General features: G+C 39.4%; 2 protein-coding genes across 2 annotated transcripts; both read left to right on the top strand.

Annotated features, from left to right (window-relative positions):
- Positions 1–11880: 11880 nt before the first annotated feature.
- LOC127872580 (tripartite motif-containing protein 59-like) lies at positions 11881–12681 on the top strand. The gene has a single exon (XM_052415907.1). It carries the CDS (start codon positions 11881–11883, stop codon positions 12679–12681), a length of 801 nt encoding a protein of 266 aa, XP_052271867.1.
- A 5134-nt stretch (positions 12682–17815) lies between these two features.
- LOC127872579 (tripartite motif-containing protein 59-like) lies at positions 17816–25764 on the top strand. The gene is made up of 5 exons (XM_052415906.1): positions 17816–18090; positions 19275–19459; positions 20448–20622; positions 24560–24629; positions 25587–25764. Exons 1-5 carry the CDS (start codon positions 17964–17966, stop codon positions 25762–25764), a joined length of 735 nt encoding a protein of 244 aa, XP_052271866.1. The 5' UTR covers positions 17816–17963.

Below are 25764 nucleotides of genomic sequence, written 5' to 3'. Positions count from 1 at the left end.
CACTTTACGCACATGCATTATGCCCAGTTTTCTCAGAACACGACACAAATGATTCAAATGACTCGTCAACAGACTAACTCCAAAGCTCGCCATGTAATTGCAATTATACCAGCCATCCACATATTTATATAAAACCACCATCTGGGTTTATCCATACAACATCGTCTCCTCAAGTATGTCTCCGGCAAATGATACATATTGTATAAATATTTGGGAGAAACCAGTACCAGAACAAGAACGCAAATAACTCTATAGGAACTGTGAAGCAATTGGAAGCAACATGGTTATTTCTGTGTGGCAACACCTTTACACCCTCTGATAGCACTAAAAGACTGTTCGCTACAAAAGGAAAGAAACAGATTTCCTGAACACGTCAACGGACCTAAAGATTAAATTATCAATGCCTCAATGCCAGTTGTCACAGAGTTGATACTAACAACGTGTTATTTATACATGTGTTTAATTTAAATGTACTTGTCATTTATAATTTATCCAAATTAAAGAATTTTTCATTTTTAAGAATCAAAGAATAGATCGTCCCTCTATAAATAATGTCACCTGCCATCAGCAAGCACCTTAGAAACTTCCAGGTAAGAAATGTATTTGCTATGACATCGATATCCCTTCCACCATGTCTGCTCATAGTTTCATAAACATACCAGCAAGCAAAAGTGAAAATTGACATGCAAACTCGAATGTCATAATTTTTTTAAATTCTTCCTTAAAACATTTCCATCATAGGAAACAAAGTGAAAATGGCTTTTGCAAACAGCATAAAACCAGAACAGCCTGCGAGTAACTCGCTGTTCAGGTTTTATGCTATTTGCTGCTCATCAGTATCAACGGGTTGGAAATGAAGCATTTTAAACTTGAATCTAGTAAGAAAGGTCTTTAATTAAATTCAACTTTTATGGGACTACAAATGCGTCAAAATACGTATCTAAGTGGAAAAGGGTTAAAGCTCATCCAAATGCGATACCCTCTATGTCTGTTCTGTTGAAGGTCAGATTATGACATGGCCCAGCTGATGTCCGACTGACGCTGATGACGCCACATGGTCCAGCTGATAACCGATTGACGCTGATGACGCCACATGATCCAGCTGATGACCGATTGACGCTGGTGACGCCACATGGTCCAGCTGATGACCGATTGACGCTGGTGATGCCACATGGTCCATCTGATGACCTATCGACGCTGGTGACGCCACATGGTCCAGCTGATGCCCGATTGACGCTGATGATGCCACATGGTCCAGCTGATAACCTTTCGACGCTGGTGACGCGACATGGTCCAGCTGATGACCAATTGACGCTGGTGACGCCACATAGTCCAGCTGATGACCTATTGACGCTGGTGATGCCACATGGTCCAGCTGATGACAGACTGACGCTGATGACGCCACATGGTCCAGCTGAAGACCTATCGACGCTGGTGACGCCACATGGTCCAGCTGATGACCGATTGACGCTGGTGATACCACATGGTCCAGCTGATGACCTATCGACGCTGGTGACGCTACATGGTCCAGCTGATAACCGATTGACGCTGGTGACGCCACATGGTCAAGCTGATGACCTATTGATGCTGGTGTCGCCACATGGTCGAGCTGATGCTCGATTGATGCTGGTGACGTCACATGGTCCAGCTGATGATCTTTCGACGCTGGTGACGCTAAATGGTCCAGCTGATGACCTATCGACGCTGGTGACACCACGTGGTCCAGCTGATGACCGATTGACGCTGGTGATGCCACATGGTCCAGCTGATGACCTATCGACGCTGGTGAAGCCACGTGGTCCGGCTAATAACCGATTGACGCTGGTGACGCCACATGGTCCAACTGATGACCTATCGACGCTGGTGACGCCACATGGTCTAGCTGATGACCTATTGACGCCGGTGACGCCACGTGGTCCAGCTGATGACCTATCGACGCTGGTGATGCCATATGGTCCAGCTGATGACCTATAGACGCTGGTGACGCCACATGGCCCAGCTGATGACCGATTGACGCTGGTGATGCCACATTTTCCAGCTGATAACCGATTGACGCTGGTGACGCCACATGGTCCATCTGATGACCGATTGACGCTGGTGATGCCACATGGTCCAGCTGATGACCGATTGACGCTGGTAACTTGCTGTTACCCGTGAACGCAATATAAATGAGCCATGCTTTGGGAAAACTGGCCTTAATTCGTGTGCGAAAAGTGTCGTCCCACATTAGCTTGTTTAGTCCGAACAGGCTTATCATGGACGGCACTTTCCGCCTAAACTTGATTTACGCTTAGAAGAGATTTTTTTTAAACGAGAGATATCATTAACGCGAAAAATGGCGACTCTGATTAGCCTGTGCGGACTGCTATTCTAAGACACTTTACGCACATGCATTTAGCCAGTTTTTCACGGAGCAAGGCTCAAATATTACTCTATAAAATGAAAGCATAATAATCCCTTTTATAATTTCTGTTAAGCATGTCAGGACCGCCACTCGTTTTATCAAGATCATCAGGTTATAATTTTGAAATATTATTTCGCGATACAAGCTGCTTTCAACATGTATATGTCTCTGAAATTAAAAAGAAGAAAAACATATTAGGCAAACATTAAATTATATATCATGTTAATTCCTGCCTAAAATAATTCTGCAAGTTTGTGTCAAAACCGATAGGCCTGCTGAGCTTTTTGTGCATTAGTTATGAATAACTTCATCTATTACTTAATTACTAGACAGATTCTTCGAACATTCTCATAAACGAAATAACCGACCCCACGGGCAAAGCGCACTCTGTATGCACGGTATACCGTTGTTGACTGAAAAAGTATTTTTTGTATGTTTAAAACGTTCACAGATTGGCAAACAATAGATAGGTTTCGTATTTCCTGTTCACGTCGTCTCTCCACCATCAGCTCTTCGTGAATCGTCGATTTCCAAACGGGATCACACGTTTTCGCTCTGCCGTTAATTTTGAACGACACTCACTTGTCACCTATACAAACAACTGTTTGGAAACTATTACCGAATCTATGGCGATTTCACGCTCATTTGTCACCTGATCGGTGGACCATCAGAAGCCCGGGCTCGGTGACAGAAGCCCCAAAAGCCCGCGATTATCTGGGCTGACAGTGCGAACCCCGCCACAATGACAGAAAGAAGAAGTGTCGCCGCGAATAACGCGCCTCGGTGGCTTCTGATCGATACAGCTATGAAGATAAATACCGAAAGCTGCAAATATTTAGAAAGTAATCCGATATCTCCGCCTATATATTTACAAAATTCAATAGACATCGTTTGTATCTGATTTAAAGATGCGTGCATTTGACGACAAGACTTAAGAGGTTGTGATGGGTTATTTGTATACTTGTCTATCATTACATTAACGACTTCAATAATCCGCGCTGGAGTAAACGTGTGTCTTCGATAGCAATACTACTAATAATAACTGTTCAGTATATGTACCATAGAACATGTATCCGACATAAAAACAATGTATTCCACATAATACAAAAATCTAACACATTGTATATTTATGGCTATGCTTGACTATTAGTATTATACGAAAAAAATCAAACAAAATGTATAGTATATTTTAACAATGAAAATTATATTTAAGATAATAATAATACTAATAATTATCAAATTATTAATTTTGTTTATAAGAATACCGAACCGAAAATCTAGATGAGCAAACACAAGTTAAATAAATACTTAACTTCAGATGTGAAAACTTATTGACCGTATCGTTTTGTGGCCAAATAATTCAAAACATATTGGGCATTTAACCCCTTTATGCCTAGTGGACTATCCCATCCTTCTATTTATTTCCAAAATTAGGTATGTCTAGTATATTTATTTCTATATTTAGAAAATTTCATACAGAAATTCCTTTAAGCAAACAACGCAGACCCAGATGAGACGCCGCATCATACATCTGTGACCTTTTTCTAGACACCAGGCATAAATGGGTTAATAGTTTAACAATACGATGCAATGTTTTTCAACACACAACTTATATTGTTTTTATAATAATACTTCTAAATGATACGTTGCAAATACTGTCTCTGATGGACGTTTCGGTATATTCATTGCAGTATAAATAGCAGGTATATGATATGCTGTTTTTAAAAGACTTTAACGAGTTCATACAAAAACATACTTCTCCTATAAGACATCACAGTTAAGTATGATATAAATGTAAGAAACATGTGAAATGTCACATATGAAAGCAAAATAATACATCGTCAAATATTTTCTTTGTTTTCTGTTGATGATGTTTCTCTGCTTTTTACTGGAAAATAAATTATAATTTTAGGCCAATCGTGTTTTCTGGATTCAATATTTTCGCCTACGAACCAATTATTCTGCGTCAAGGCGTGCTGTCTGACATATAAGCGCAACGGTATTCTAATGGCTGATATTTGCTGCAATTAGTTAGCTCATAACTTCATCATATAAAAGCATTTGGGGAAAAACCATCCGAGTTTACAACAGCAAAAGTGAACACCCGAGTACTGTATTAAGGAACATAAATTGACCAATTTGGTGAAAATTTGTTTCTAGCCTTCCAGTTTTGAAGAAAAGAAACAGTATGAAGAAAGGATTAGTTATCAAATGATTGGTAGCAATATGAGCCGCGTGATGGGCTTAATGTATGAGTGTAAAAAGTTGTCCGAGATTAGCCTGTGCAGTCCGCACAGGTTAAATAATGACGACACTTAACGCCTTTTATGTAATACTTATTTTAAAGGAAGTCTCTTCTATACGAAAATCCAGTTGAAGAGGAAAGTGTCGTGCCTGATAAGCCTGTGCGGACTGCACTTACTAATCCTGAACGACACTTTACACACATAAAAGAAGCCCAGTTTTCCCATCTCGTTTAATTACTTTGATCAACGGTTCCATGCAGTCATCAAGAGCACAGTTTGCTATATCAGAAATCCTGAACATAAATGTTTACACGTAATGTGCGATTCCACGATTCCAGAAAGCCTTTATTTTCCCATTATTTCCCGATGCTGGCGGGTTTGTTTGGAGATGTGGTCCCCTGGGTATCATCCCTACCCTCTACGTCCCTCCACCGACTGTCAGCGGGGTATTTTAACTACTGTTCTGCTACTGACTAGAAACAAATATTTATTCCGCTGTATCGTTTTGCGGTCAAATGTTTCAAATCCACGGTTCAACTTCTGTAAACACAGATGTAGGGTTGTTGTAGACTGAATGCTCTTAGCCTGGAAACATTGGGTAGGACTATGAACAGAGGTACCAGTGTGTTGCCACATTTGGTTCACAGAATAAGCATGCCGCTGAAATCGTGCCAGAATTATCCGAGCGGCGAACTAAGGATTGTTGATTTACCGAAATAGTTTGTATGAAAAAAATCTCATACGAAAATTAAATATGAGTCGAACTCAGGGAAATGGGGCCCCTTCTGCATAAGCGTTAAGTGTCGCCCTAAATTAGCCTGTGCAATGTCCTTTTTCTGTGCAGGGACGAGACTTTACGAATATTCATTAAACTCGGTTTTCCCAGAGCGAGGCTCAAATATATGTACTACCAGAACGGCAACATGTCGTAAGATAAGAGTTCGGTAGCCGCGCATGTACATGTAATGTACCCTTACAGATTTTATCAAGATGGCTGACACCTTTGTTCATCCGCATAATCGACCAGACACAAATCCTATTTTCATGTGTCTGTTTAGTGGTCGCTTCAAATCTCTTCGATAAACACGACAGCAAAAATAATCCGCGAACGGCCGGAAGAACACAACATGCAACCCGAAACCGGGGGCGATTTCAAGGCCTGATACGATCGTAAATGACAGCTTTAAATACCTGATAATTCAACACAGTTTCTTAAATATTTAGAAATAATGGACAGCTAAGGGCACACATTGCAAACGCGTGAGTTCCCTTTCCCCACCCACCCGAAAATAACGTGGACACGAGTTGACAGGTCGACGTTCGGTGTCAGAGTGATAATTGAAACGTAAAACCTCTTCTTTAATTAATGTTTCTGCTACATTAGGCTCAGTTTCCTGTTTCTGGTTTGAACAGAGACTCTCCTGATCGTATTAAGCCTTTCAAAACAAGATCGAAGTGTTGAGCAGACGATGTCAAGTCTCAAATTATCGTCACCATGAAGCACGGGTTAACGTAAGCGTACCATTTGCCGGCCGATGTTTTTCCACGAAATTAAACATGGCAAGCAATTTGAGAAATTTCTAAACAGGCTTTTATGGAACGTTTATCTCGTCTGCTTTAAATATTCAAGAAAAAAGATTGAAATAAAATCAACATTTAGCACGTAGGGATCCCTTTTATCATGCATTTTCTTTGAGCACATTCTAAGCTGAGTGCATTTAAGATAAGGTATGTCATGCGATATGTAAAAGAGAACTGAACACTTATTAAAGTTTACTTGTTTTTAAATATCTTAAAGGGACTGTCAACCGCGATTGACGAAAAAAGAAGAGTTCTAAAATACCGTACTTTTTTTGCTATTATTGGTTTATATTGATTAAAATATCACGACTGATATATTACATTGCTTGAAAAAAGTTGTTAAGTTTTTATATTTTCAGTATATTCGGTAATAAATTTTACTGGGTTTGTCTACCAGGTAACTACCAGTTAACTATAAATATCGCAAGAAGATTGATCATATCATCGTCACGTGGTAAACCCAGGAATGCAAATTGTGCACGCCTAGTGAATTGTATACATTGTATATTTTATATATCAAATGATCAATCTGCTTGCGTTATTTATAGTGTGTATATCGTTATGTCCCCTATTTTCGCGATGTACTTTCGATTTCACATCGCAAAATTTTATTACCGAATATACTGAAAATATGAACTTTTTCAAGTAATGTTATATACCAGTCGTGATATTTGTATCAATATAAACTAATAATTGTAAAAAAACAGTATTTTAAAACTTTATTTTTTTCGTCAATGGCGGTTGACTGTCCCTTTAATAACGGCTAGCTATTTCTTGTTTGATACCTTCTCCGCGCAACTTTCTCAAAGTAGTATATATCTGATCTTTAATCAAACGAGTATCTTTAACTGAAAAACAGGTCATCCCGCCTATAAAGATGAATTTTTGAGTCTATCCGCTATTACTTGCATGTATCAATTATTTTGTGTAGTGTAACCGGAAAAAGTGGAAACGCTAGAAAATGCTTGGAACATTGGTCGTTAAAAAATTGAACCCAACCGAAATGGGATTTACTGGAGTCTTACAGATACGAACTCATAACCCCCGCCCCCATTGGTGCAGAAAGGTAACATGCGGCATTAAAATTCAATGTCACATTGTACCTTTTTGCACCATTGCGGCGTATTATTGTTGTTCGCACACATGCTAGCTTCGAAAAACCACTATCAACCTTTGAAATCGCGGTAAACACGCCTTGTTAGCCGCGATATACAACAACATCCACCACCAGTCACAACACGGTCTGACCACTACCGACGAAACACCTCATTACACCGCAATAACTTACACCAAATTGTTGTAATTGGAGTAAAGTGGTGGCATTATTTACCTATTTTCCTTTCGATTGACCATTATTTGTACAATTGCGGTGACCAGTCGGCCAACATACCATCTTCGCGGAGTTTTTGGTTTCATGAGTGGTAGTACTGCTTGGACGCTGTATTGCAAACCCGTGTGAAAATAAACAAGTTAAATATGAAGATGAGGCTAATTTGCTAAACGCCGAGGATTGTGGGAGTACTAATTATGTTCTGATTGAAGATTGGTATCCTTACCATCTTAGAGGGTTGCGAAACGTTGGACGGGCAGGTAAAGCTTACCACAATGTAAGGACTGGGTATTCACATGTGTCCCCCCAACACTTATTCATTTACTGTTGGAAAGAGGACAGACAGAGGAGAAAACAGTGTCGTTCGTCGCCTTCGCTACTAAAATACCACATATCGGATTGTTTTCTCTCAGAACGTATATCTATTACACACAGATTAAACCATCTATCGATTCTCTCCTAAAAATACACAATATTTTTAAAACAATATTGCGATCATGTTTACTGTATTTGCAATATTGTGTGTAATGTGCATTCCGGGACGTTACTACGTTATTTTCGCATCTACACTTTTTTAGTCGTATAACTCATTAACTACACCAGTTAAAGCCTCAGGTCAGTTTGATTCCTTCATTTTTATGGTGGGCAACCCATTCATGCCTAGCGTCTAGAAAAAAGGCCTTTGCAACCAGCGAAGACCCAGATGAGACGCCGCATGATGCGGCGTCTCATCAGGGTCAGCGCTGTTTGCTAAAAGGAATTTCTGTAAGAAATATTCTAAATATACTAGACATCCCTAATTTTGGAAATTAATTGATCCAATTTAGAAGGATGGGAGATTTCACTAGGCATAAATGGGTTAAATCAGCTTGATATCATCTAGTATTCACCTAGAATAAGTTGGTCATTCGTTTGTTCGCCCGGCTTTCCTGTCGGTCGGACAATCAGTCGCTGGAGTTTGACGAGAAAACAACGCAACTGGTATTGCTTCGGAACAAAACAAAACACAAACACAATTATTGTGAGAAATAAATTGTTGAATATACATTTCCAAAGAAATATTCTGTTACAAGCGTCAATAAAATTATTCTGGTTGCGGTTTTGATTTACCACCAGGAGCAGCGTTGATTGATACGTGTATCATTAACATCTCTCGTGACTGTAACCCTATCATTTCTGTGATAGACAGATAAAGAGATTATTGACACATAGAGACACAATTATCAGATTTCAAAGACAAATTTATAAGGGAACAGTCTCATAATCCTATGCGAGAGCTTCGTTATACTGTGTGGTATTTTACAACATTGTAATTTGTTTTTGCGACACATATCAAGAAAATTTACAAAACACGAATGTGTACATCATTATCGGCTCGATGTGGCTTTGCGCGCATTTTCTCAGTAATTTTGGTAATTATTTGACGGTTCTTTTGTGAAGGGTAGCAATTTCTGTCCCAGAATTATATAGGTTTAAGATTATGTTGCTGAAATATTGCAGTGTATTGACATTTAATGATAATTGGAATAAAAATAAGGATTTTGATCGTAGGGGTTACCGACGGGTTATTAATCTTGTCTTACGTAGACGACAATTGCACTAATGAAGCATAGTTCTGACTCGGAGACCGCCCGCATGGTGACGTGCAGAGCTTTTATAATCACTTATGACAAATATTGATAGTACAAGTATGTAGAAAGATCTTAACGCACTAGTCATTCATGATAGTTACTATCTTTCATTATGCATTGAACAAACGTTTTTATTTAGTGAAACAACAATCTAAGTCACTGCCAGAACATCTTTGTAGTAAAATGTGTGATACACATTAAGCGATTTAAACGCTGGATTCGGTGCAGCCATTGATAAAACTCTGCTCTATTTACATACGCTCTTAATTGTTAAGTGAAATAAATTAAAATAACTAAATCAAGTCAGTTGCCGTTAAATTCTATTTATAATGCACTGAAAGTTAAAGACAATTGCTTTGATCTACATAGAAATAAAACGCAAATAATCATTAAGCAACAAAACATCAGTAAGCTAACGTTTTTTAAATATGATGCAACGTGATTATTTTTTTTTTCGATTTTGAAATATTTGTAAACAGCGTTACCTGATGCTGATCAGTTTTTATTAAGACACTAACGATGTAGTGTTCTGAAATCTTCAGAAATCTTCTTCTCACCCTTGGCATTATCAAGAACGACATCTTTAAATAAGGTCATTCAAACATTTGATTAACATTTGCATTTTCCGACACGATACAGAAGAGTCGATAGCGATTTAATCAGCAGGTATTTTCTTGTCAGTTTGAAATATTCCGTCATGCGCAAAGGTTATCGAATCATCTTTAACGCTGATTGGTTGAGAACAATAGCGGAAGTGTCGCCAAGTATCCCAGCATGCAGTATCGTTAAACTATGACTTTATCTCTATGGAGGCACGCGCATTACACGCGCCGAGTAATAATATTTTGTTAGCGGCACAAAATAGGTCCAAAAAGCGTTCTTTAAGCAGACGACACGATGTTATTAAGAATAATTTAAATAATTAACAAATACCTCACGCGCCGTTTAAGACTCATTAAATTGTAACTAAATTCCAATTAATAGATGATCTGCGCAGGGTGGATTGAAGAGAAACCTTTCATTTCAAGACGCAAATGTCCAATAAACGCTTTAAAGTTTTTTTTTTAATTCCTTTCCGTATAACTGCTATTTGTCGCGTATTTGTACTATACAATAAAAGCTTGATTTCTTTAATTTACCCTTTTTCGAAATATGCATATGTTTATATGTAAGTGTCATAACCGTTTAAAATGAAACACAAACCTGATGCATCCATTTCATTTTGAAATACTAGGATGTACAAACAATTTTGACTCTTACATAATTATATTGCATCCGCGATAAAATGAGCCGGTTTCGACCCGTCTCACTTGTTTATTGAATAGGAAACTAAATACTCGGAACAGTTTTCAGTTTCAATCTTCAAATATCAAAGAAAAATTATTTTTGAGCCAAAAATTTAATCTTAACATTGTAAAATCGTTCGTGTGATTGTTCACATTTTACGAAACTATTGACATCTTTCTTAAACAAAAATAATACTACAATCATTTATTTTAGCAAGTATATTTTTGGTTATATGTCACAATTTTACCACTGATGTTTAGTATTTTAGAGAAATAAATATGTTTATAACCTGATTATAATTATAATGTATGCTTCCATGTAGAGATGATAAATGGAAAATAGTGTGCATTATAACCGTATAACTTTTAAGACAATGGGAAAACTACAATAAAAAATCTTATGTTTCCTTATATCAATACTCGTTTGGGGGAGGAATGTGTGCCAGAGTCGAGTTTTGACTTTTAAGAAAAATAGTTTATTATACGGCTATGTGTCCGCGCATAAAATAATATGCGGCTTATTTTTTTTTATCTGCTTGTTTTTTTTTGGTCTGTACATACAATTTTCGAATCTTTCTGATATATCGATCGTATACCCTTCATTGACTTTTGAGAAGTGTATCGTTTTTGCTAAATACGACAATGTTTGATAGCTAATAACTAAATTCAACAGAATAATGAAGAAAGAATGTTAAACATATATTTAGAAGATGTTTGCATGCCATGGCGTTTGCATGGGAAATAAATATTGTATCGTTAAATACTTAAGCCGACATATATCCTTAAAGTGGAAACGAACGCCTTCTTTATTTTTGGCCTCAATATTAAACAAATATCGGTAGAAAGGTCACCCTTTTACATTATGGATTTTTTTGTTAATACTAAACAAAATTGTACATTTTTTTCGAACAGCTGTTTGTTCTTATCCCTTTATGTAATCAAAATAATATGCAGTATCTAATTTTTTTTTGTCGTCGAGGAAAACCTCAGAAGGGAAAGTACTCTTTCTATACAACATTTTAATTTATCTAAGAGTTACTACCCTTGAATAATTTGGATTTTTTCTTTTGTCTTACGAAAACAAAGGGCACAATGAAATGAATCAATTGTAAAGCGTATCTAACTGATTCATGCAAACATAAATATAACAAACAAAAGTACAATGCTTATTATTGTATTGTTTCAGTGATTCAAATGATTATAATTACACACTCGAACGTTTGTTCACACAGTTAAGAAACATACGTTACCTGAGTGAATTTATGTCACTGTTTTAGAAGAATCGTGTGGAAAACAAAAACAGCTATAGCATCAGCCTAATTTTCTAAGTGATCTCAATATATATCGAGATATTTGTTGCCGTATCAGGATTGTAAAATAAAAGAAAGTGTTAACAAAAAACATGGACGCAAAGTCCGCCACAACAGTGGAGTTTCGCCAGTACAAAAACATCGCCGAGCATTTCACCTGCCCGATTCATCTCGGGAAACTCCGGGACCCCCGTCGGCTCGCTTGCGAACACACCTTCTGCGCCGATTGTCTGAACGGATGTATCAACAGTGCGCTGAGCACGCGCACCGACGGCATGTTCGAATGTCCGGTCTGCCGCTCGAAGCACCACGTGCCGAATAACAAATCACGTGACTGGGCCCGAGGGTTTCCGATTGACGCCTTCTGCGTGATTCAGCTTCACACCCTATCCCAGTACGAACAGTCTAGCGTTTGCGAGAAACACATTCAAAAGTTCAAAGAATACTTCTGCTTCCATCACCGCGAACTGCTCTGCTCCGACTGTGTGATTGAAAAGCACACGAAGTCGCCGTGCTCATGCGGAAGCCTCCAAGACTCCATCACAGAAGTTCGTCTGCAAATCAAAGAGCTCCTCGGGAAACTCCGCTTGCAAGAGGAGAGAGCTCGCCGCATCATGGAGTCCCAGGTCGCCGCCTCTCACGCGGACGAACTTCTGAGGAAGATTAGCGACGTTGAAAAGACGCTTATGAAGTTCTATAAGTCAATGAAGGCTAAGATCCGAGCATCCAAGCAGCAGGTGGCGGAAATGACGAAGATCTCGCAGTCGGAGAAGGATCACGTGACAACGCTGCAATCGCTGATCGCGAGAACACGCGAGCACGTGGAGAACGTGATACGGCCCGAGAAGAAGCGGAAAGACGGCGTGAACGAGATGTTCAGGTGGGATTATTAAAGTTGTTTCTGTGGTGATGATGATAATATTTGTTGTGGTGGTTGGGTAGGTATTGGTGGTGATATGGTTGGTAGAAGTAGTTATCGTATCAGAAGCACTGACAGTTTTATTAGTAATTGTACTAAAAATAAAAGTACTTGTACTTGTAAGGGCAGTTGAAGTAGTTGTAGACAGTGTAACTAGTAGTAGTTTTGGTGGTGGTGGTATTGGTGGTAGAAGGCGTTTTAGAAGTGGTAAAAGTAGTATTGGTAAAAGTACTCGTCGTGTACGGTTGTCATAGTAGTGTTGGTGGTTATTGTGGTTTGTGGTATAGGAGATGGAGGTGACTGTGATGGTGGTGGGTGGTATAGGAGATTGAGGTGACTGTGATGGTGGTGGGTGGTATAGGATATGGAGGTGACTGTGATGGTGGTGGGTGGTATAGGAGATGGAGGTGACTGTGATGGTGGTGGGTGGTGGCTGTGGCGAAGATTGTAGTGGATTAAGTGATGAGAAGCAGTTATTGTAATACTACGACAAGTAGAAGAAGCAGAAGAATACCTTCTAACAGAAGATGTATACGCGGTTGTAGCAGTAGCACCAGCAGCTGTAGTAGTAGAAATTGAAGGAGGTGGAGATGAAGGAGTGGTAGTTTTACTAGCTATCAAATCACGATAAAAAACTAAGTAATATATTGGCCGTGCTCTGAGAAAAAGGGGGTTTAATGCATGTGTGTAAAGTGTGGTGCCAGATTAGCCTGTGCAGTCCACACAGGCTAATCCGAGACGAAACTTTCCGCATAAACTAGATTTTTGCTAAGAAAATACTTTCTTTAAACAAAACATATCATAAAAGCGGAAAGTATCGCCCCTGATTAGCATGTGCCGACTGCACAGGCTTACCTGGGACGACACTTTACGCACATGCATTCAACCCCCTTTTACAGAGCACGACTCATATGTATCTTTTTTATTTGCAGTATTTGGACCCCGCTTGAACATGAGACTCAGAATTTTGATCAAGCCCTTGATGACATCGAGACGAAACCCTACTGCGTCGGCGTTAGGGCGGACGAACAGTTCCTGAAGTTCATTTCCTATGACAAAAGTCCTTTGGTCGTCACCAGGGACTATAAGGAACTTCCGGCTACTCCTTCGAAAGAAAAGACGCTACAAAGGATGACAACAAACAATAACGTGATTCAAGTTGAACCGGATACGCCGCGAATGATGGCGAACGGTTCACCGGAAGTGACGACCATACCGAGTCCGGTTATGGCGACACGGACTATGATATCGCTGACGACGCCGGCACTTACTAAATCTAACAATGCCAAGAAACTTTACGACTTCCGGCCAGCCTCTAGTGAAGACACTCCCAGACACAAGAAGCTCGTCGGAGCGTCCCCTGTGAGACTTGCTGGAAACTCCCGTTCGCAGAGCATGTCGCATATCTTTCCGAAAATTGCCACAGGAGAGCTTATTAACCGAGATACCGGAAAAAGCATCCGCGACCCCGAGTTGAAACTGCGCGGAATACAGGAGATTTCTAATTTTGAACTTCCGTGTGGGGACATACTGCTACTAGATGGCAATTTGATAACTATCGCGGAATCGTCGCTTCAAAAGTTCTCACTGGACTATAAATATATTGAAAGTCTCCATATCCGCTTTCCATGGCGACTATGCGCCATCAAAGACACCGCCAACGTGGCGATCAATCACAACACGCGCTTCATCTCCATAGTGAGCACAGACCCCACCCTGCAGATTCTCTACCGGATAGAGACGGAGAAACCCTACTCGCAGATCTGCCACATGCGCACGCAGATTCTGGAGGACAGGTTTGGTAAAACCAAGTACCACGAGTATTTTGCCCTATCGCACACCACTGACCTCCGAGCGGACTGCGTCGATCTGATGAAGGTTTCCTATGATAAGAATCCCTTCAGTAACTTCACGTCCAACCAGGTAACCAAGTTAGTTCCCCTTCGAACCCGAACGCTCATCTCAAGCGACAAGCACGCCGTTGTTCGGAGTCCGAATGCTCTGGCGGCGACAGCAGACGGCCGGCGGTTGATTATTGGCGGTGAATCGGCTGTCGTCTGCGTCCGAAAAACGGGGGAGATAATTTGGACGCGGCCGGTGATTAGGTTTGTTGCCGGTCTGTGTTGCGATAAAGGTCTGGTGTTCGTCTGCATCGAAAACGAGCGGAAGTTGACCATTCTGGACGAAGCGGGCAATAATTTAATCGAGAACTTATTTCCTCTCGGCTGCAATATTGTGAGACCAAATCGCGTCTCCGTTGAGCATCACAGTGTGATTGTGCGAGAGTTCAGCGAGAAAGACTGGAAAAGTACTGTGCATGTGTTCACTATGACAACGTAATGAACATCCTGTTTGTTAATAACAGTTATTCCATAAATGAACTAAACGTGTATTTACAAAATGCCAATACATCAGACTGAGGCTGAGTTATATTGACTTCACCCTTTTTTTAATAGGACGCACACTTGAACACATGACCATGCATTTACAGCTACGTTTTTTAACTTGTTTGATTTTTATTGGAAATAAGACTTATTTGCCTTTTTGTTTAAGATAGTTTCTTTGTATATTAACAGATTTGTTGAATATTAACGTACATGTAGGCAAGATAAAAATAGCAACACACCATTCGAAAAGTGTTATGTCTTAAGTATCCATATTAAAACCATATCTTAATCTTAGAACTTGCTGAAACAAGCATGCGGTTTATCTTCCCCTGTGATACCACGTATCATAAAGTTGGTTTTAGACGTGTGGCTAATTCGAATTTGAAATCGACATTTTCGCTATAAACAAATCAAAAAGCCACCAATATCATTACTTTAGTTAACATTTATAAATATGTATAGTTTTCGTTTTAAACAGCACAATTTTTTGAAATCATAAAGAAAGATGCGAAAATATGTATAATTATCGCTGGTAATCTTTCATTAAACAAATCTTTGTCGTTCTTATACCTTGCTATAAACCACATAGGTATAGAACCAGAACTGCACATCGTTGTTGATTACCCGATAAACTACATTCCTAAAACATATTTCGTTAATATGCACTTTTTTCAAAAGAAAAAAAATCTAATTTATCTTATCAACTACAATTCTGACAGTTTGTATGTTTATATGTTCAGCCGACGCGAATAACGGACGGGCTGATAGGTGGACAATGTAAGGACGTTTGAGTTCCGTTTGAACTAATTTTGTTGGCCACACACTTTGGTTTTATTGACGCATTTGGCCTAATAGTAAAATAGCATGTAAGTTTTTATTTATATATATATAATGCAATTTACAACATTTAAAAAACGAAGACCCATATTGGCCCATATTGGCTGCCATAATCACTTTTGATCAAACACTTCTTTTCATCTGTGTTTTTTACTAAATTTTATTTATCAATATCTCCAAGCAAACTACAAATGTTATAACGATTGAATAATTTCAGAAAAAATACCCATTGAAAATACTCTGAAATAAAGTTCGACCTTTGTGTATTTGTGCTGTATGGGCGGCTTTCCTACGACTTTGTTTACGGGTTGAACTTGCTAACTGTCGCAACTGAACAATCAAACCAGAAATATTATCTCATGTCTATTGTTCTTCATGGGGTACCTCTCTCATTCGGTATATGTGTTACTTACGGGCAATATTGCAATATAGGAAACACTTTTGACGGCTATTGGTTTTGTTTTGAATTTGCGATTTATCTCTTTATTACTTTGTGCATTTGCACCATTTGTAAAGAAACAATTGCGACATTGTAACATACACACACAAAAAACAAGAGCACGTGTACATGCGAACTGAAAAATATCTTAGCAAAACATGAGATCTAATAAAATAGCGTGGAACGGTTTCAAATCATAATCTATAGAGTAGGAATACGTACAATGTCGCATTTCGAAATATTAACACAGCAAGGGTTCATTTTTATCGACTCGTATTGTAATCATCTTTAACTGAAAGACTTTATATTATCAAGTTCAAAAAGTGAGACTTAAATCAGCATTATATATATATATATATATATATATATATATATATATATATATATATATATATATATATATATATATATATATATATATATATATATATATATTTGGGCTCTCTATTTACACCTTTATAATGATGTTTTATATCTAAAATACATAAAAATGTCATACTTGACAAAAACTATGTTTATATGTATATACAGGGTACTCAAAATGTATATGCAGATATACATGTTCTGTGGATAAAAACCCGTTTATTCTATACAACAACGATTACATGCGGTAGCCAATGAGACCGAACGAAGGGCCATAGCTCTAACAATCGATCTGTATGGTCTAGACGCTGTATGTAACGCAGCTTTTGTACTTTTGATTTAATGTTCTCTCATTATACGCATTTTGAACATGGGTTACTTTCAACGAGCATATAACATAAAAAATATGAATTCACGTAAGGCTATATAATTTGAAACAATAGTTGACTTATCATTGTAATATATTTTTCGGTCGTGCTCTATGAGCCTACACTGGATTTTTGCTAAGAAGAGACTTTCTTTAAAAGAAAGTATCGTCCCTTCGGACTGCACAGGCTTATCTGGGACGACACTTTACGCACATGCATTAAACCCCCTTTTTACAGAGCAGGGCCCATTTATGTAAAGGCTCCCGGTACTTCGTAAACAAATTCGTAAACAAGATCAATTCATGGACACTACATATTCAGAAAAAAGAAATTAAAACCTGGGCCTCAAAGACTTGCTTACATTCCCGTGTAACAAAGGGAATAGCTTTAATTACACACCAATTTAAACGCCAATATAATAACAAACCAATAACTACCAACGAAATGGAAACAATGCACTAAAACACGTATGTGTCTCTTGTTTTACACAAATCCGAGTGAATTAACATTTGTTACACGCGATGATGCAGTTCTTTTATTCAAAACGTGCATTTAATTTTGAATTTGGTGAATGCCTGAACTTTGTGGATTAAATGTACCGTATTAATTGTTGATTATCTGTTCTGTGAACTCCAAAAGGATACACACCTGTAAATGTCATGAATCAAAACGATAAAGTAAAACATTGAAGGAATGTTGAGACCAAACGAGCCCGCCAGTTTAAGATATCAATACAATTAAACTCTTTCAACATTGCCCACGATTCCAGTCAGAGAAGAATAAGCTCTGGTATTTTTACTCGGGAGTTTCACGTATTCTACATCGGCTGCACGCGGACGGACACACGCTCTCACGAACGGCCATGTCTAAGACGTCACGCAGTTTCGAACAGGTGTCTCAGCACTTCAAGTGTCCGATCCACCTGGGCAAGCTGAAGGACCCGAGACGGTTACCATGTGAACACACGCTATGCAAGGACTGTCTGAAAGGTGCCAGCCATGTTCTTATCAGTCGCGTTCTGAGAAAACTGGGCATGATGCACGTGCGTAAAGTGTCGTCCCAGATTAGCCTGCGCAGTCCGCACAGGCTAATCAGGGACGACACTTTCCGTTTTTATGACATTTTTCGTTCAAATGAAGTCTCTTCTTAGCAAAAATCCAATTTAGGCGAAAAGTGTCGTCCCTGATTAGCCTGTGCGGACTGCACAGGCTAATCTGTGACGATACTTTACGCATATGCATTATGCACAGTTTTCTCAGAACGCGACTCATGTATATACAAGCCAAGTTCTAGGCAAACCGGGCTTAATGAACTTTCCACACAGATTTTCGTTTAGAAGAGACCACCTTTAAATTTAAAAAAATAAATAACATGAAAATTTCCTCGATTATAGACCTGTTCGTTAGCACCGGCTAATCTTAGGCGATACTTTACGCACATGCATTAAGCCCAGTTTTCCCATAACGAAACCCGTTATATGCATCTAATTTACATCTTATTATACTTTTAAATAAATTTACTGTATGCAATATAAAAATTGTGTGTTTTTGTGTTTCTTATACTGTTCTGGAGTCATCAAATAGTTAATTGTATAGCTTGAGGAAAATAACTACATTTTGTAATTAATTCGATGTCATTAATTTTAACAAGTGTTGCGCGGTTATAATATAAATGAAATGATGCATACTTCTTATTCAGAATTATGTTATGGACAACACTGTACAATTGAATTCTACCCATATTGAATTCTATGTAACAGTTTGCCTGTGTGGGCAAACACATGTTTGTGTGACTGCATCAAGCCCACACGGAAGACATAACTCTATGATATGCGTCTCGCTCTTAAAAACTTGAAAAACGCGGCTTAATTTATGTGCGTAAAGTGTCGTACCAAATTAGCCTTCGTAGTTCTCACAGGCTAATCAGGATCAACACTTTCAGCGCGGATGGCTTTTTTGTTTAAAGGAAGTCTCTTTTTAGCGAAAATCCAGTTTACGCGTAAAATATCGTCCCTTATAAGCCTGTTCGAACTGCGCAGACTAATCCGGGGACGACACTTTACGCATATACATGTATTTAGCCTCTTTTTCACAGAGCGCGAGTCATATATAGAATTCTACAACTAAAAATAACTATACTTAATACATTTTGAAGTCCCTTAACCCACTCACAGGTCTAATCAAGTCCGCCCTAAAGCGTGACGACCTCAACGGCACGTTCGACTGCCCGGAGTGCCGGTCGCGCCACGCCATCCCCACGACGGAAACGGAAGACTGGGCGGACTGGTTCCCGGTGGACGCATTTTGTGCTATCCAACTGCAGACACTGGCCCGGTTCCAGGACTCGCAAGTCTGCGAGGTATGTCAATGTTGTCTATATTTCAATTGTTCGGATTTAAACTGTGCTCACGAGTAGTTGACTCATATTATAGACGACGGTCATATTCAACCACATCAAACTTGTCCAGGGTTATCTGGGTTACCTGATTTGCCAGTACACACATACTTATGCCAGTAATTAACAACTGCCCTATTTAAATCCGATATTGTGGAATAATGGCCGTATAAATTATTTCACGAACGCCCCCACACAAGTAATGTGGCTGCCCCGGGCATCGAAACCATGGTCATTGAGCGCTCTACCAACTTCCGGACCGGAAGGTCAAACTCGTCGTCGGTACCCGCGTTAGCTCAATTACTCACACCGTGGAGCTTTATTGACCGATGGATCAACGTGTGAGACAATATATATGTTGCCAGAGTATAAGTAGTTCACAATTGCACTATTAACAAATATACCATGCATATTTGCGATAATTCAGTGACAGGATAGAACATAGGTACACACGAACGGATGAAAGTTTTAACGAATTGTCACTTAAGTGACCTCATTACTTGCACTTGAGTTATTAAGCCCCATTTAGATAGTTATCAAATACCAATACGTCTTACATACAAACCCAGTGGTAAGGCGTTAAATTTTACTTCCGAATGTCCCGGGTGCAAATTTTGGGGAAGGAACACTTTTTAGTTAATTGTATTTTCTTGGTATCATAATTATTTTAAAATTTAAATTGTTTGAAATATTATAGTTTTGTAAGAACAAGTAAACACATTTGAGCCTCGATCTGAGAAAACGGGTTTAAAGCAGGTGCGTAAAGTGTCGTCCCAGATTAGCCTGTTTAATACGCACAGGCTAATCACGGGCGACACTTTTTTCCAAACCGTATTGCCGCTAAGAAGAGAGTTCCTGTAAAAGAAAAATACAATAAAAGCGGACAATTAGTTATTTTCGAAAGTACGAATAACAAGTCCCTTAAAGTGGAAATTTATTGCCGTCCACATAGGTGCATTCGGACAAGTTCAAGGAGTACTACTGCTTCCACCACCGCGAGCTCTACTGTCCCGACTGCATCATCGCCAAGCATACGAACGCGCCCTGCTACGCACGCAACTGCAAGGATGCCGTGAATGACGTCAAGAAACACGTGGGTGACCTCCTAGGACAGCTCCGTCTGCAAGGTACGTGAGTCAAGAACGCTTTGACAGATATCCACGCCTACTTAAGCCCCTTGTAAACAGTCTGTATAGTCTATGGCTGTCCGGTTAGCGCAGTGGTTGGTGCACGCTATTCTCACATAGGCGACACAGGTTCGATCCTCGCTCCGTGCGCATGAGAGCTTTTTAAGTGGTAACGATGACGGGCATGTGGGGTTCTTCCGGGAATTCAGATTCCACCCCCACCCCCACACACACACATACACACAGCTCAAGACGGTCAATATCTTTCAATAATAATCAAATACCTGGAAATTACAGATCTAATTCAAAATTCATCCCAACTTTCGTAAGTCTAGTTAAAGACGGTAAGAGTGTTGGGACGCATTCTTGATCCTCACATTATGCAGCCTGAGGCGCAGTAGGACCTCATAAAATACTCGCACACTGCACAGTCTACGAATGTTTCTTTGTGACAGGTCCGTCAAACAAAGGATTCTAAGCCTTATAACTCTGCATATGCACGTCGTCGCAGACACGTGAGAAAACGCTTTTATTTGATGCTGTTCAACAGTTGAGCCTCGCTGTGGAGAATCTAGTCTTAATGCATGTGCGTCAACCGTCGTCATGGATTAGCCTTTCCAGCCCACACAGGCTAATCAGGGACGAAACTCTACACTTTTATGGAATTTTTCGTTTAAAGTAAATCTCTTCTTCACGAAAATCCAGTTTCAGCGGAAAGTTTCGTCCCTGTGCGGACTTCACAGGCTAATCTTGGACTAAACTTCACTCATATGCATTTAGCATTGTCTTCATAGAGCCAGACTCCATTATCTATCTGCTTTTTACTAAGCTTAGCAAAAACTCATTTACTAGTATCAGGAGATAATGTTTTATTTATTTATAAATAAAAAGGAAAGTTAATCACATACCAGCTAAAGTGGGGTCAATGTTTAGGTTTTATTAAAAAAGGGCACTTTTTTCAAATGTTAATGTTCATATTGATGATGAAACAATTCAAAGGCTAACCAGCCTAGACTGGATGATTGTTTAGAAGAGACTTCAATCAAAGCGTAACGTGTTGTCCCTGCAGACTGCACAGTCTAATCTGGGATGACACTCAACGCACATGCATTAACCATTTCAGTGCGGGAACCGAATTTTGAAGGCCTTTGCAAACAGTTTGGATCTTGATGAGACGCCACAGAACGTGGCGTCTCATCAGGATCCAAACTGTTTGCTATTCTGATAGTATTCTTTGAAAAAATCGAAGAAAATGCTAATTTTAGAAATTCAGCAGACGACATTTTAGCAGAAGACAAATTACCCAGCATGCAAAGGGTTAAGCCAAGTTTTCCAAGAGCGAGGCTCAATTGTTTTTCAGTACTTCTCTTAAAGAGGATACAGCGTTTTCTTTGAAATAAAAGGATCCCCAGCAGAACCGTTTGGGATGCAAGGGCTCGTTAGCGCCTGCTATATTATAGCCCTATCGTTTGATAATTGGTTGCATGGTGTTAATGAATATTAAAAGTTAGTTATTGTTTATATTTGGTAACATTTACTGTCGTTGAGGCGACGATGAACATAATATGAGACGCGTTCTGGGAAACATGCAAGTGTAAATGCATGTGCGTAAAGTGTTGTCCCAGATTAGCGTTTGCAACCCGCACCGGCTTATCAGAGACGAAAATTTCCGCCTACCCTGGATGTTCATTTAAAGCAGACCTCATTCAAACGAAAAAATCGAAACAAGTGGAAAGTGTCGTATCTAATTAGACTGTGCGAGCTGCACATGCTAATCTGGGATGGCTCTTAACGCACATGCATTAAGCCAGTTTTCCAACAACAATGATCATAGTGTCGGAGTTGATGGTGTAAATGATAGTGATGAAGTAGAGTACACAACTAAGAAATATGGTGATAATGTTATCCTCTGTTGAAAAATATTGCGTCTTAAATTATGAACAATTATCACTTTATAACGCTTTTAAACATTTTATTTTCAACACAATAACACCATCTAAATGCCAAAAAAAATATTACCGTGTTCGACAGAAGAAATATATATATTTTCATAAAAAGAATAGCATCGTTCAAAATAAACAATAAAAGATAAACAGAACATTTTTTTGTGTGGCTGTCTCACCATAGTTGATAAAAGATGAATGGAAGCAACATTAAAGTGAGTATTAAAGCCGTTTTCATGAAACAAACTTTTCTCAACGTTTTAACGCATGGGTAAATGTAAAACGGAATCGTGTTTCTGCATCAATTAAATGTGAAACGTTTACCAATCAACATTCCTTTAGTGGCTTCTCAACTTATATATTCCCTGACTTTACATAAAGTTGATGAATTACATGCGACTTTGAACAAAGATTGTAAATACGTTACGTCACATAAAAATTGATGAAATGTTCGACGGATATGCGTAAAATCGTAAAATTATGCAAACAAATAATTTCGTCCGCAGTGTCCATTTTATACCACACCCGATTTTGTTTTTTCCCAAGATCTAGTTTTCTTTTGGCTTTGGTTAAGCCTACATTTTTTTATGATTGTTTATTTCTTGTTAAACTGTAAAAGGTACAGGTGCCTGAAGCTGCTTTGACGTGTCTCAAACGAAATCTAAATGTCTTTTAGTTGCTGTAAAATATGCGTTTGAAGTATTTTTGAAGATTTATTGTGCTTAGCGGCAATTGCCACTGACTATAAAATATCGCCCGGATGGTTGCAATGGACGAAAATATGCAATAGGTAATGTATATAGCAAATACATACATGAAGCGCACAAAAATGTTTTAGAAAAATATAACTGATCTTTATCTTTTTTTGGAAAAAGGTGGGGGGGGGGGGGGAAATATGTCGAACAACTGAAAACAATCGTAAAACTTTAAACCATTAAATGTATGGAATTCGAAATACTTCTTCAAACACAGTATTCATACACACAAACCAAAGGAAGGCAAAGATTTCGTCTTTGATATTTTCTGTCCATTACTCTTTTTTTCCTTAAAAACAAATCATGCCTGTTTCTATGATAATGCAAGTTCCTTCCTTTATTCAATTTTCAGGAATTTTTTAAAGGGACTGTCAACCACGACGACGAAGAAAAGAAAAGTTGTAAAATACCGTATTGTTTTACAATAATAAGTTTATATTGATTAAAATATCACGACTGGTATATTACATTACTTGAAAAAAGTTGTTAAGTTTTCATATTTTCAGTATATATCGGTAATAAATTGTACTGGGTATGTCTACCAGGTAACTACCAGTTAAATATAAATAACGCCAGTAGATTGATCATCATCTTCACGTGGTAAACCAAGGAATGCATGCGTAGTGAATTGAATATATTTTATATATAAAATGATCAATCTACTTGCGTTATTTATAGTGTGTATATCGTTTATGTCACCTATTTTCGCGATGTACTTTTGATTTCACATCGCGAAAATTTATTACCGAATATACTGAAAATATGAACTTTTTTCAAGTAATGTAATATTCCAGTCGTGAAATTTTAATCAATATAAACCAATAATCGTAAAATAACACGGTATTTAGAACTTTAATTTTTTTCGTCATTCGTGGTTGACAGTCCCTTAAAAGGTGGCAGTAACACAGAATCTGGTTGTGAACAATAACTTTAAAACAATATGCGTGTTGTTTTATTCTGGCGTAATGTTCGAGAAGCACTTTAATACTTGTTCAAAGTTCAATTTTTAAATATTTTTGTTTCTAGTTTTGGTTGAGAAACATCGCGTCCTGGTAGACAAAAACGTAAAATGTTTAACATCAAACGTTCGTCAAATATCATTTTCAAATGTACATATATACATCGACACCATTTAAGGTTCACGTTTGATTTGCTCTAAAAAGATATTTTTACCAATACTACTTTTATACGGACCTGTTTTCGTTGAGCCCAAAACGTAATATCCCACCCTCGTTGCAGAGGAGCATGCGATCCGCATCTCTAACTCCAACGTGGGGCTGCGACGCACGCCGAGGACCTCCTGCAGAAGGTGTGGGAGGTGGAGCACATGGTGGACAGGTTCGCCCGGCAGATGAAGAAAAAGCTCAACGAGTCCCGCCAACAGATCGAGACAGCCACCCGGAATATCACAGGTAAGAGGGCACGGGAAGAGGTGCAGGTGAGAGGACAATGATCAAATGCAGGGTGTTTAGAGAGAGGTTAGAGTTGCAGGTGATGGGGAAGGTAGGGTTTGCAGATGCGGTAAAGAGGTGAAGGTAAGGGGGAGAATGGAAGAAAAGCAGGTACGGTGGAAAGGGAATAGGTGAAGGTTAGGGGAGATAGAAGATGTGAAGGTTAGGGGGAAGGGTTGCAGCTGAGAGGGAGAGGGAAGAGCTGAAGGTAATGGGGAGATGGAGGGGGGGGATGGGGAGATGGCAGAAGTGCAGGTTAGGGGGAGAGATTATAGGTACTGGTGTGGATGAGAGGGTAGAGGTGGTGGTGAGGAAGGGGTGGAACGAGTGCAGATGAAGAGGAAAATGAAGAGGTGCAGGTGATGGGAAGAGGTGCTGGTGAGGGGGGTGGGGTGGAAGAGGTGCAGGTGAGGATGGGTTGGAAGAGGTGCAGGTGAGGTGGAGAGAAAATATATGCAGGTGAGTGGGAGATGGGAGAGATGCAGGTGTTAGGGAGAGGGAACAGGATTAGATTAGGGGGAAAGGGAAGATGTGAAGGTGAGGGGAGATGGAAGGTGTGTAGGTGAGGGGGAAAGGGAAGAGGTAAATGTGAGGGAAGATGGAAGAGGTGTAGGTAGGGGGAAAGGAAAGAGGTGAAGGTGAGGGGAGATAGAAGATGGTAGGTGAGGGGGGAAGGGTGCAGCTGAGAGTTAGAGGGAAGAGGTGAAAGTGAGAGGAGATGGAAGAGGTAAAGGTGAGGGGGAGATGGAAAAATGCAGGTAAGGGGGAGAGGGAAGAGGTGCTGGGGAGGGAGCGGTGTAAGAGGTATAGGTGAGGGGGAGAAGGAAGAGTGCTGGTGAGGGCGGGATGGAAGAGGTGCAGGTAACGGGAGAAGACGAGTTGCTGGTTAGTGAGGGGTGGAAGAGGTGCAGGAAAGGGGGAGAAGAAGAGGTGCTGGTGAGAGCGGGATGGAAGAGGTGCAGTTCACGGGGCGCGGGACGAGATGCATGTTAG

This window comes from Dreissena polymorpha, chromosome 3 (assembly GCF_020536995.1).
Source record: "Dreissena polymorpha isolate Duluth1 chromosome 3, UMN_Dpol_1.0, whole genome shotgun sequence".
Taxonomy (NCBI): domain Eukaryota; kingdom Metazoa; phylum Mollusca; class Bivalvia; order Myida; family Dreissenidae; genus Dreissena; species Dreissena polymorpha.
This window is presented reverse-complemented; position numbering and strand designations above follow the sequence as displayed.